The 14049-nt window shown below is 36.2% G+C and overlaps 1 protein-coding gene and 1 pseudogene across 2 annotated transcripts in view; both read right to left on the bottom strand.

Annotated features, from left to right (window-relative positions):
- SNX13 (sorting nexin 13) overlaps positions 1-14049 on the bottom strand; it is a 147842-nt gene that overhangs the window by 92945 nt on the left and 40848 nt on the right. For both annotated transcript variants that reach the window (XM_027539994.1, XM_027539995.1), the window contains exons 2-3: positions 4295-4407; positions 1433-1535 (exon numbers count right to left, since the gene is read on the bottom strand). In XM_027539994.1, the coding sequence (XP_027395795.1) occupies positions 1433-1535; positions 4295-4407 (216 nt within the window). The remainder of the gene's footprint in view (positions 1-1432; positions 1536-4294; positions 4408-14049) is intronic.
- On the bottom strand, positions 8008-9734 carry LOC113891655 (annotated as a pseudogene).

The following is a 14049-nucleotide window of genomic DNA, read 5'->3' as shown; positions in this document are numbered from 1 at the left end:
TACCATATGATCGGGCAATCCCATCCCTGGGCATACATCTGGACAAAACTGTAATTCAAAAAGATACATGCACCTCTATGTTCACAGCAGCACTACTCACAACAGCCAAGACATGGAAACAAACTAAATGTCCATCAACAGCTAAATAAAAGGGGTGTGTGTGTGTGTGTGTGTAGAGTACAGAATACTTCTCTGCCATAAAAAAGAACGACATAATGCCATTTGCAGCAACGTGGATGTGACTAGAGATTATCATACTAAATGAAGTAAGTCAGAAAGAGAAAGACATATACCATATGGTATCACTTGTATGTTGAATCTAATATATGGCACAAATGAACGTATCTATGAACCAGAATGACAGACACAGAGAAGAGATTTGTGGTTACCAAGAGGGAAGAGGGGAGGGAGAGGGGATGACTGGGAGTTCTGGGTTAGAAGATGCAAACTATTACACTTAGAATGGACAAACAGCAAGGTCCTACTGTATAGCACAGGGAACTGTATCAAATCTGGGATAAACCATAATGGAGAAGAATATTTAAAAAAAGAATGCATGTCTGTGTGTAACTGAGACAATTTGCTGTACACCAGAAATTAATACAACACTGTAAGCCAACTATACTTCAATTAAAAAAGAAAAGATTCATTACCTCAAAAAAGATTTGTAAGCAAATTCAGAGAATACACATTAACAGGAGTTTTAAAGGGGGGCAGAGGTAAGTTTCAAAGATTATTTTAAAGGTAACACTAAATATTAGAAAAACTGTATTTACTTATCAATATGAAAGTCATATTAGCACATAATGGACATGTTAATAATTATAAAATTCAGTTACTGGCACCGACTCCAGACCATTTTCTTCTCTTCATACATGAAAATCATTACAATTCCACAATAATAACTGAAGGAATTGCGAATGTGAAGCCTATATCTAGTATGGAATTTCAATTTTATTTATATAGTACGATATTTGAAAAAAAAGAAAAATTGCAACACGAAAGACATAAAATTGAGCTTGAGGTAACAAAATTATAGAAACAGCATAGCCTAACTGCAAGCTCTACTTTTCAAGTGAGCTTAAGAAAAAATGCCCGTTTTCCCCCGCTCTGGTTCCTATGCATTTACTTCATTCAAAATAGTACGTTCACTGACATTTCAATAATTGACAATGACATGATGCTGTGATGCATCAAAATTCTATGTTAAGACAGCAGGAAAAGATTCCAAATTTTTATCTTTTCCTCAAATTTGCATGCTCACTTTTAACATCCAACATGCATTTTCTAAGCCTGATCAGTAGTCTCTCATAAGTTTATAGTCAGCATTAGTGAACTATAGGAAGATGTGCCAAGCCATATAAAGGCGATCACATTATCAACATTACACACAGCAGGGCTTTAAGGTCTTACATTCCTTTACCCTTCTTACCTTAGGAATCCCAGTTGATGTTGGAGGGAGAAATGAATGTTCACACTGCTCTAGGTACTTCTCTGAGTTTGTTTTTCCAAACAGCAGAGTAACAACAAAACCCCTGAAAGAAATTTAATTATAGATACAAAACAAAATTTCACTACAATTTAACACATATTTTTCTGATTTAACAGACAGTTTATCATGCACTAAAAAGTCAGTTTGTGACTTTGGCAAGGCAAGGAATTGACAGATTTTGTTAAGTTTTGAAGTTTAAAAAAACTATAAACATTTTGTGAATTTATATAATAATGCCTTTCCAAGTTTTCATTCAATATTATTTCATAAGAATCTCAGGCATCATTTTCAAACTTTAGGATAATAAGCCTTCATTAATTAAGCAGGTAAGCTAATAACCAAGGATAAAGACAAATGAGATGTATTTCTATAGGTCTGTTAACTAATTAGAGAGAGAGATAACTTGTCACTAGGAATATAAACAAAGCCTAGGTATACTTAATACATTTACAGATACAGATTTGACTCTAAATTATCTGCATTTATATTGTACCCCGATTGCTAATTTAAAATTCTGCCTTATTCAGTAATTGTATTAAACTTTCTTGGAGTTCTCAAACAATGTAAGTGACTGGAAAGCTATTTAGAAAACTTGGCTTATTAGTATCTAATATAAATTAATTACAGTCCTAAGGACTTCCCTGGTGGCTCAGACGGTAAAGCGTCTATCTACAATGCAGGAGACCTGGGTTCAAGCCCTGGGTTGGGAAGATCCCCTGGAGAAGGAAATGGCAATCCACTCCAGTACTATTGCCTCGAAAATCCCATGGACAGAGGAGCCTGGTAGGCTACAGTTTATGGGGTCGCAAAGAGTCGGACACGACTGAGCGACTTCACTTTCTTTCATACAGGAAAAAGATGATCCAATTTATAATTCATTTGAAATAAGTCTGGAATTTAAAAAGAAACATAAATATATCCCAAAAAGCTATTTTTAAAAACAATTATGGAGTCAAAGTAAGACAAATACTGGTTTAGAACTACTTTAAGTATTGATTAAATGCTATCAGTATTTCCTACATTTAAAATTGACCAAACAAATTGAAGCACTACTGAGTAGACAGAAAATCCATAAAAGAAAATTAAATTTTAATTTTATAATGATTTATAGTAATCTTACAATGATTGAAAGAGTATAGTGACAAGAAGAGAAAGTGAAAAATTAAACATAGCCAGCCTCAGGTACTGAAAGGAAGATTTTCAAGGTCCTCCGCTTTTTGTGGTGATCTGCTACATCACTGCTCTTCAGCACAGGGAGGCGGGTGGAGAAACAGATACACTCAAGTCAATTTACGTCCTCAAGTCTGTTTCTTTTTTAAAAGACTGGCCACAGAATTATAAGTAAATTTCACATATCTGTGTTGTATCAAACATTATTACTAAGAATCAAGTTGGTCTTGTATTTTAGTTTTACCTAGACACAATAAAATGCTTATATTACATTAACAATGTATTTCTAAAAACATTATCATAAAACAGACTGATAAAATGTGCACCTTTGCCCACAGTGTGACAGTAGGAAAGAAAGCTAAGAACAGTCTGATCTTAGAACCTAATTCATAGCTTCAGCCTTGAGGTTTAAGAAAAAACAGGTGCTGTAGAAAATTGCATGACCAAACATAATGGAATGCCATTAAATAACCCACATTGGTATTTAAAGTATCCTAAAATAACAATCCAAAAGGAAAAAAGAAAAAAAATCAAAGGTTTTCTTTACATTACAAAATGTGATTAGCTTTACTATAAGCAGAATGTATACATTATTAACACTGTATACAGGTAAATTATCAACACTGTATACAGGTAAATTGCAGAACTCAAAAACTTAAGTTTGACTAGCCAAAACCATCCCCAATTAAAAAAACACCTGGTAGCTTCCATAAGAAAATGTATTAATTCTCTTCTGACTTGCAATGTTAAGTGGGCAAAAGAACAAAAACATATTTTTAAAATTTAATGAAAAAAATTAAAACTTAGATGACTTTCAGTTATATTATTTTACTTATATACTTTTATTTATATTATTTTACATATTATAGTAATTATTTTACTTAATATATACAAAAGCCTGCTTTTGCTTTTAAAATTCATAAGGCATTAAACTATATAAAGCTACATTCAATAAAGGACCATCGTTCTTCATAATGAGAGCCAAAATAAAAAAGATTTTTGACTCAGGAATTATGATACTCATTGACTGTAACTGAGTAACCTGGGAATGCTTAATTAACTGATCCTGAGATGATGTGGGGATGCTTGTTGGTATATAAATTGAAGTCCCCTTACTGTGGCAGCAAGTCTCAGTGAGATCAATAACTTGGAACAGAATAACAGATCAATTTACGACATAAAATGAACTTGGAATTTCAGATCCTTTCATGTGCCTTAATGCTTAATTCAGAGTTTTTAGTGGTTCTTCTACAGCCTATCTATATCTCACCTTATCTAGAAAATTTCACAGAACTTCAACAAAAGAATTTAAAAATTTTACACAACACCAAAAAGAATAAAAAATTCTTAACTTTTCAAATTATACAAAAAAGTTTGTATCACCATAAAATAAAAATTTTTTTGAATATAACTACCCCTACTGCTGGTACAAATCGTAACTATCTATACTTTTATTTCTATAGGTATCTTAATTTTACTATTTTTAACTTTGGTAAAAATAACAGCATTCACAAAGCATGCTGCCATTTCTTATGGTCATTTTTTTTTTCTTATTGAGGTCTCATGGTCATGTTTCCATTCTGAACAACTGAACATGACATAAACTATAAAATTATCATTGAGAATACTTACCCACCCACAAAGCAGAGGATATAAAATGCCAAATAAAATATTACAAAGGGTCCAAATGTTATTAGAGAAAGGACAATGCCAAGGCTTCCCCATCCCCATATGGATAGACTGGTCTGAAACAAAGCAGAAAAAAAATCTTTTTAATAAATAAATAACTTTCCATAGGAACTAGAAAAAAACCAACAAAACTTTTTCATAGTTTATATTTTTTCCTTTTAAGCATTTCACAGTACTGTTTCAATAATTTCAAAAATATTTACTTTTGACAGTACATTACTGGAAATTTATCTCCAACAATATAACAAATCTATAAGTAGAAATAAATTTATAGTGTATCAGCAGTGTTTTAAAAAATCCACTGGGAAAATAAACGAACAAGAAAAAGTTATATAAACTCTTGAATGATATATTGGCATTAGAAGTGATAAAGTATTTATAAAAAAATATTTACATATTTATATATGCAATAGCAAGTATAAAAGGTACAGATTTATTTGTTTAGAATACTCTTTTTTAAAACTATAGCATGAGACGTTTTAAAAATTAAAATTTCAAGGTAATAAATCCATCTCTCACTGAAAATTATATTTTTCTTTTGCTCAAATTGTGTGTAGAGATTTGTAAAATTATAATTGCACAACTTACAGTTACCAAAATTTATCATGAGTACAACAAAACATCTCTAAAAATTCTCCATCTTTATAAAACAATTCCTATTTCATTTAGATATACACTGTATTATCTATTAAAAACACTCATTTTGTTGAAGGCAAACTGGATTCTAGCAATTTATTATGAGTAAATAAATGTATTCAGTTCAACAAGTTCCTACATCCATTTGCCTTGTACTGTGAGGTATACCATCTATGGGGTCACACAGAGTCGGACACGACTGAAGTGACTTAGCAGCAGCAGCAGTGAAGTATACAAAGGATGTATTTGTCCCACTCCTGCCATCAAGGAGCACAGAGAAGAATGTCTTACAGGAATGAAACAATAGACACGAACCAAAAGAAAATAATAGAAAGCAACAGAAACCAAAAGAAAATAATAGAAAATATGCTAAACTGAACAAAATTAATGACCAAAAAACTATGGAATAGACAATAAGTACTATGGATTAGGAGAGAAAGTTTTACTTATTTATTCATTCACCAGTCATTGATTGCTTCCTCTGTGCTCTAAGCTCTAAGTGCTGGGGATATCACAAGGAATAAGACATTCTAATTAGGGAAGAACAACAAGCACACTCTCATAAATTTACATACCTTCATAAGTTTACATTCCAGAAGAAAAAAAGACAAAGAAATAAATATATTTAGTGAAAGAGGAGAGTAAAAAAGCTAGCTTAAAACTCAACATTCACAAAATTAAGATCATGGCATCCGGTCCCATCACTTCATGACAAATAGAAGGAGAAAACAGTGACAGATTTTATTTTCTCGGGCTCCAAAATCACTGCAGACAGTGACCGCAGCCATGGAATTAAAAGACGCTTGCTCCCTGGAGGGAAAGCTATGACAAACCTAGACAGCGTATTAAAAAGCAGAGACACCCCTTGGCTGACAAAGGTCTGTATAGTCAAAGCTATGGTTTTTCCAGTAGTGTACAAATGAGAGTTGAAACATAAAGAAGGCTGAGAGCCAAAGAATTGATATTTTCAAATTCTGGTGCTGGAGAAGACTCTTGAGAGTCCTTTGGACTTCAAGGAGATTAAACCAGTCAATCCTAAGGGAAAGCAACCCTCAATATTCATTGAAAGGAATGATGCTGAAGCTCCACTATCTTGGTCACCTGATGCAAAGAGCCAACTCGCAAGAAAAGACCCCGATGCTGGGAAAGATTGAGGGCAGGAGGAAAAGGGGGCAACAGAGGATGAGATGGTTGAATGGCATCGCCAACTCAATAAACATGAGTTTCAGCAAGCTTCTGGAGTTGGTGATGGACAGGGAAGCCTGGTTAACTGCAGTCTACAGGGTTGCAAACAGTCAGACACAACTCAGTGAATAAACAAAAAAATTAGTATCAGATGGGGATGAAGGCTATGGAGGAAAATAAATTATGACTGGTCTAAGAAGTTTTCAATGATTAACTAACACATGAACAGAATCCCGGATAAGATTTAAGGAGAATTTATAATAGTGAGTCTTCTATCCCCAAATAGTACTTTTCCCTTTATTCATATCTTCTTTTATATCCCTCAGTAAAGGGCTCTTTTATTTTTTCTTCTACACAGGCCTATACAACTCTACTTCATTCATATTTTTATTATCTTTTTTCCTCAGCCTGGCCACTCATCTTTTTAACCAGACGACAATGCTTGTTGATGAACTTTCTACTCTGCCTTCCTGATCAGCTCCTTGAATCAGCTGGGGATACTACTGCACCTGCAGAAGTGGTCTTCCCTGACCTTTTTTTTTTTTCCTGTCAAAATTCATTTTTATATATAGAAAATAAAGACTTATTCCAGTTGTTATACTTGAAGTTGCTAATAAAAATTTTTTAATCACTAGTTAATAATCCTATTTTAACCAAAACAATGAAACTGTGGCTTTAAAACAAAGTATTTAGCACCATTTGCTTATAGGCCTTTCAGACTTTGTTCTTAAAGTTTCTGAGACTTTCCTGTCTGTAAAGTACAGGAACTGCTAAGCTACACAAGGAACCCTCTCTGGGACAACCAACAAGAAGGTTAAGTGGTCAATAAACATTCAGCCTGGTGATGTGGACTGTACAAGATCCCATCCTCTCCACTCCAGCTCAGGAGGGACCTGCCTCCACACACTAAGGTATGAAGAGTACTGCCATTAGTAGCTGGAAAGACCAGTTTTAACAGCAAGTAACAGTAAATCTCTGGCACAGAGGCTACTGTCTTTAGTATCCTGTAATTTTAGGAAATTCTGTAAACAGCTTGGATTTAGTTCAATTTATTCTGAAATGAAACATACTTACTAAGGTTAAACTACTCTGCTAGGGTACCTGTCTGCTGGTTTAGTATCCTTACAGAATATAAAAATATAATCCATGTAGGTAAATCATAGTCTTAAAGTATACTTAGAATACGGCATTATTTAAACCAAAGTCTAACAAAATGTCTACAAATAGAAGCAGCTAATGAAACCAAAACCAAAGTTATGATGAAGGAGACTCTCACTTGAAGCTGTGTCACTTAGAGAAGGCTGAACTCAAAGCCATTCAAGGGTGGTGAAGGCAGCACCTTTAGATAATTTCAATCAGGACCAGAAATCAGTACTTTTCAGAAAAGTCCACAGAAGTGTTCCAAAGACTCTTATGCAAAAGAATGTCATATTTTCTGCATCAGTGAGCAGTAGTGCCCATCAGAACGTTCTAATAACTCAAAGATAAAGGCAAGTCCAACTTGATCAGATGTCAAAGGAATGGAAGGTGGACTATCAGGTCACCCTTACAGCTTCTGCTGGCTTTTTACTATATGCTGTTCACCAATGTGAGTCAGGTGGACTTCTATAAGAGAAGTGTTTGGTGGCCAGGACCTCTTTTGGGCATTTCTTCCTAACTGGAATACACAAGAGATAAGGAAGAGGGGTTCTCAGGTAATGCTAGTAGTAAAGAACACACCTGCCAAAGCAAGAGTCAAAAGAGACACAGGTTCGCTCCCTGGGTCAGGAAGATCCTCTGGAGGAGGAAATGGCAATCCACTCCAGTATTCTTGTCTGGAAAATCGCGTGGACAGAGGAACCGGGAGGGCTACAGACATAGGGCTGCAAAGAGTCAGATATGATTGAAGCAAGCACAGCACAAGGAATAGGGGAGGTAATACCGGGAAGCTACTCTGTCCAGCTCAGAATGAGTTAATTAAGTCCATATATTCATTCAAGAAGCCCATGGATCCTCTAGCTGTGGACAGTGGCTGATGTGGTCATCCAGAATCGACACTGTGGACCACAGCAGTGTTTTCCTACATAGCTCCAAAAATCCTAGAGATTCACTGGATCCAATGGCCCATAGATAAAATGCATGGGAATGGAAACAGACAGAGCTCCCACCAGCATCTTCTGAACTTCCTCTGACTGATATACTGCAAAGACTGTCAATAACCACATTCCCATCACTGTCACATATCCCTGCCCACATGTCCCACAGCTCACTCTCAGAGGGGTGGGTGTACAGCCTGAAGACTGGGTGAGATCTCAAGAGAATTCCTCATCAACTACATGAGGAAGAGGGACAGCATGCCTCCATCTCTGAGAAGTTTTTGGAGAAGGAGAGGTCAGTCTTAGGAAATAAACCTCCACTTGACAAAAAGAAACTCTAGATGGTAAGCAGACCAGATCAATTCTGCTTGAACTTACACAACAGCTTCTGAGCAACAATATCCCTAATAGCTGTGAGATAACAGGTTGATCCTACGGTTCTGAAGTCCCAGATGCCACAAAGCACCTTCATGATGGCCTGCTCAAATATGGAATAGTGATGTGGTCTCGGTTTGTTGCTGAGGCCAAATGCTACGAAATTGAGGGCAATCACTCAATGAAACCTGAGGGTCTGACCTTCTGAAATTTTGTACCAATCAATCATAGCTGGATGTTGAAAAGCCATGTAAAACCACAACTATCTCTGGATTCCCAACCACATCCCATGGAGAAGAAGAGCCCATGGTAGAAGATTCGAAGTCCGCTGAGTAAAAAATTTGCCTGATGATTTCCATGAGTAAAGAGTAGGTGAAAGCTGGGGGCAGGGGGCAGGGACTGCAGACAGGCCACAAGCAGGGGCACAGCCAACAGCCCCACTGGACCCACCACTACTTACCTGATTAAGGTAAGACCTAGGCTACAAGACTCTATGTTTGGGGAACCAGGCTGTGCCTCCCCTGACTTCTATATAAGAGCTAAAAGTAGGCCATGGTGGCTTAGAAGAAAGTACAGAGCGTTTCAGTCCCTCTGACAATACTTCTGAAGAACACCCAGTTACCTGATCCACACTATAGTACTGCGAGATGGCCAACTACAAGAAACAGATGCTATTTCAACCAAGATCCACTCAAATAAAGCTTTCCACTGACTTTCCTGAAAAGAGTTCTTATAAACTCTCAGGAGAGCCAAACCAGACCATGACCCAGATAATTTATCCAACCTACCTTCTTCAATGAGATTTGACCCAATATTAGCAATACTGCTCCTTCTTTACAAAGTTATATTTATGCTTGCTAGCCAGTTTTCAAAGCTATACAACTTACTGGTTAACAACTTACAACTTAAGTAAGTTAACAACTTACTATTCAGAGGTTTTATGAAACCAAGCAAAATGGCTGTCTCTGGAGATGAAGGAAGGAAGGCAGCATGCAATTGGAGGACAATACACACGGGGCTTCTCAAATAGTACTCAAATGTCCTGGTTTTTAACAAGGCGTTTGCTTTAAACAGTATAAACATGTTTTCCATCTGTTTGAATATCAATTCAAGAAAGTTAAAAATTAAAGAGATTTTCAAGAAAGAAACATAATTATATAATCTGGGAAAAATTATTAACTCAATTATTTAACATGAAGAGATGCTCAACTGTCTAAAAACTCAAATTTTCAGAATCTTACAACTGTCTTCCTACTTGTTGGAAAATGGTAACAAAAGTCATCAAAAAAACAAACTCTTAGAAGACCCTTTATCTCAATTAAGTTTGAGAGAAATTTCTATAGTTCAGGGATTAATAAAATTAAACATTTCCAATCAAGTAAGTCAAGTGCACATTTATTTTGTGGTTAATCTTATAATATTTAACTTCAAATATTAAGTAAAGTAATGCTTAAAATTCTCCAAGCCAGGCTTCAGCAATACATGAACCCTGAACTTCCAGATGCTCAAGCTGGTTTTAGAAAAGGCCAACGAATCAGAGATCAAATTGCCAACATCCGCTGGATCATTGAAAAAGCAAGAGAGTTCCAGAAAAACATCTATTTCTGCTTTATTGACTATGCCAAAGACTTTGACTGTGTGGATCACAATAAACTGGAAAATTCTGAAAGAGATGAGCATACCAGACCACCTGACCTGGCTCTTTGAGAAACCTATATGCAGGTCAGGAAGCAGAAGTTAGAATTGGACATGGAACAACAGACTAGTTCCAAATAGGAAAAGGAATAAGTCAAGGCTGTATATTGTCACCCTGCTTATTTAACTTATATGCAGAGTACATCATGAGAAACACTGGGCTGGAGGAAACACAAGCTGGAATCAAGATTGCCAGGAGAAATAGCAATAACCTCAGATATGCAGATGACACCACCCTCATGGCAGAAAGTGAAGAACTAAAGAGGCTCTTGATGAAAGTGAAAGAGGAGAGTGAAAAAGTTGGCTTACAGCTCAACATTCAGAAAACTAAATCATGGCATCCAGTCCCATCATTTCATGGCAGATAGATGGGTAAACAGTGGAAACAGTGTCAGACTTTATTTTTCTGGGCTCCAAAATCACTGCAGATGGTGACTGCAGAAATGAAATTAAAAGACTCCTTGGAAGGAAAGTTATAACCAATGTAGACAGCATATTAAAAAGCAGAGACATTACTTTGCCAACAAAGGTCCGTCTAGTCAAGGCTATGGTTTTTCCAGTGGTCATGTATGGATGTGAGAGTTGGACTATAAAGAAAGCTGAGCGCCAAAAAATTGATTCTTTTGAACTATGGTGTTGGAGAAGACTCTTGAGAGTCCCTTGGACTGCAAGGAGATCAAAACAGTCCATCCTAAAGGAAATCAGTCCTGGGTGTTCATTGGAAGGACTGATGTTGAAGCTGAAACTCTAATACTTTGGCCACCTGATGCAAAGAGCTGACTCACTGGAAAAGACGCTGACGCTGGGAATTATTGAGGGCAGGAGGAGAAGGGGACGACAGAGGATGAGATGGTTGGATGGCATCATTGACTCGATGGACACGGGTTTGGGTGGACTCCGGGAGTTGGTGATGGACAGGGAGACCTGGCGTGCTGCAGTTCATGGGGTCGCAAAGAGTCGGACATGACTGAGCGACTGAACTGAACTAAACAATGAAACATCAGTATAGAGAACTGTCCAAAATAAGGAAGTTTTATGTTATATTTAGGGTTCCCATTTATATGTTTGGCTAATATTATAATCTTATTATCCAGTGAGATTAAGAAAAATATTTCATCTAAAACCATTCTAAGTTTTTGAGTTCTGATTATTTTCTTAGATGACACAGGATGATACAATTTAGGACAGTTTTGTACTATATCAGAATATTTTTACAAATTCAGAATGGAAGCCAAAGAATAGAAACATATCCATGTAATAGTGATTTTTACTAAAATAATACTTTTCAGTAAAATAATACTTCATTAAAATTACTATTTTCTTCTCCAAACACAATAACAACACTGAAATATCCATATGTCTGCTTCCCTAAGGTTATCGACACACAACTGTAAGATGGAAGAAACCTCCAAAATCATCTCTTGCAGTACTTCTCAAACTTTAAGGATCTAAAATGCAAGTTCTTAAAATACAGATTCTGGTCCATTATGTCTGGGATGGGGTTTGTGATAGTTTCATTTCTAATAATTTACCAGAACTGTTCAGAACTAAGGACAATTATATATCTATAATGCTACCAAAATTAATCCCTAAGTCCACAATACCTTACTCACAATTCCAGAACCTCTGAAAACCAAAATTGTACCAAGCATTCTACATGCATACCTCATGTCCTCCTCAGAACAACTTAAGAAGTAATCGAGAAGGTAATATAACACAGTGCTCAAAAAACATGAAGTCTGGAGTTCAACTGAATGAAAATCTAACTTTCATTATGTATTAACTGTGTAACCGCTCCATGCCTTCATTTCTTCATCTATGCTGTATGGTTTTTCTGGGTAGTAAATGAGTCTATGCTCTAGTGCAGGCATCCCTAACCTCTGGGATCTAATGCCTATTGATCTGAGGTGGAGCTGATGTAACAAAAATAAAAATAAAGTACACAATAGAGGTAACGCACTTAAATCATCCCAAACCCATCCCCCTTCTCCCTGGTCCATGGAAAAATCATACTCCATGAAATGGGTCCCTGGTGCCAAAAAGGTTGGAGACCACTGGTCTAGTGATCAATTTTAGCTTAATCACTATTATTATTTCTAGTTTAACAATAGAGAAACTAAAGTACAGAGAAGATTTTTAAAAAATGGTCCAAGGTCACACAGCTAGTAACAGTAAGAGTGGGATTTGATTCTATTCAAATTCTGACTCCTAAGGAACCTTACAATTTTTCAGTTGACAACTGCCTGAAGTTAGAAGTCACAGTAAAAAAAAATTAAAATCATAAATGAGTGGTTTCTTTTATTTAGTTAATTAGCTTAATATACCTCCCAAGAAATTACAGTCAGAAAACTACTTGTAACGAATGTAATAAATTCCTGATTTGAGTACAAAGTACATAAATATAAAGTATAAGTTTTATTAGATAATCAGTTCATCCACATATTCCTTACATAAATAATGGAAATAACACACAAAGACATAAAAAACGACCCTTGCTGCCATGATGCTTAAGAATCAAGAAGTTGACAATGTAAAAAGTGTTGCATGTCTCCTCATAGTAGAAAGCATGGGGAAGTAATTTACATTGTAGTATTTCATGTCTATTAATTCATACTACCATTTATCTCATTTGATCCTCATCACAGACTTCTATGATAGGAAAGGTAGTATAATACAGTACTAAAAACAGAATCAGAAATTACAGGTTCCAGTTTGCCACTAAAGTTCTGTGTAACCTCTGCAAAATCACTAACCTCTTTTTGATTCAGAATTCACACTAGCACAATCAAGGAGCTGAGTTGTAAAATTATCTCTCAAGTCACGTCCATCAAAGGCAGACTGATTAAGTAACTTTGATGTAGAGCCAGGCATAAACTCTCCTGGTTACATGTGGAGAGTGGGGCTAAGTGGAAACAGTTATTTTCGATCACAGAAGAACAGACTGTCAGAGCTTCCAGAGAACAGACTTTGGACTCTCCTAAGGAAACAGAAATCAAATTCCCAACATCTGCTGGATCATCAAAAAAGCAAGAGAGTTCCAGAAAAAACATCTCCTTCTTTATTGACTATGCCAAAGCCTCTGACTCTGTGGATTATAAAAAACTGTGGAAAATTCTTCAAGAGATGGAAATACCAGACCATCTGACCTGTCTCCTGAGAAACCTGCATGCAGGTTAAGAAGCAACAGTTAGAACTGGACATGGAACAACAGACTGGTTCCAAATCAGGAAAGGAGTACATCAAGGCTGTATACCATTACCCTGCTTATTTAACTTATACGCAGAGTACACCATGAGAAACACTGGGCTGGATGAAGCATAAGCTGGAATCAAGACTGCTGGAAGAAACATCAATAACCTCAGATATGCAGATGACACCACCACTATGGAAGAAAGCGAAGGAGAACTGAAGAGGCTTTTGATGAAAGTGAAAGAGGAGAGTGAAAAAGTTGGCTTAAAACTCAACATTCAGAAAACGAAGATCGTGGCATCCAGTCCTATCACTTCATGGGAAATAGATGGGGAAACAATGAAACAGTGTCAGACTTTATGTTTTCTTGGGCTCCAAAATCAGTGCAGATGGTGACTGCAGCCACGAAATTAAAAGACACTTACTCCTTGGAAGAAAGTTATGACCAACCTAGACAGCATATTAAAAAGCAGAGACATTACTTTGCCAACAAAGGTTCATCTAGTCAAAGCTATGGTTCCAGTATCCTGTATGGATGTGAGA

Source organism: Bos indicus x Bos taurus, chromosome 4 (assembly GCF_003369695.1).
Source record: "Bos indicus x Bos taurus breed Angus x Brahman F1 hybrid chromosome 4, Bos_hybrid_MaternalHap_v2.0, whole genome shotgun sequence".
In the NCBI taxonomy this organism is placed as follows: Eukaryota; Metazoa; Chordata; class Mammalia; order Artiodactyla; family Bovidae; genus Bos; species Bos indicus x Bos taurus.
This window is presented reverse-complemented; position numbering and strand designations above follow the sequence as displayed.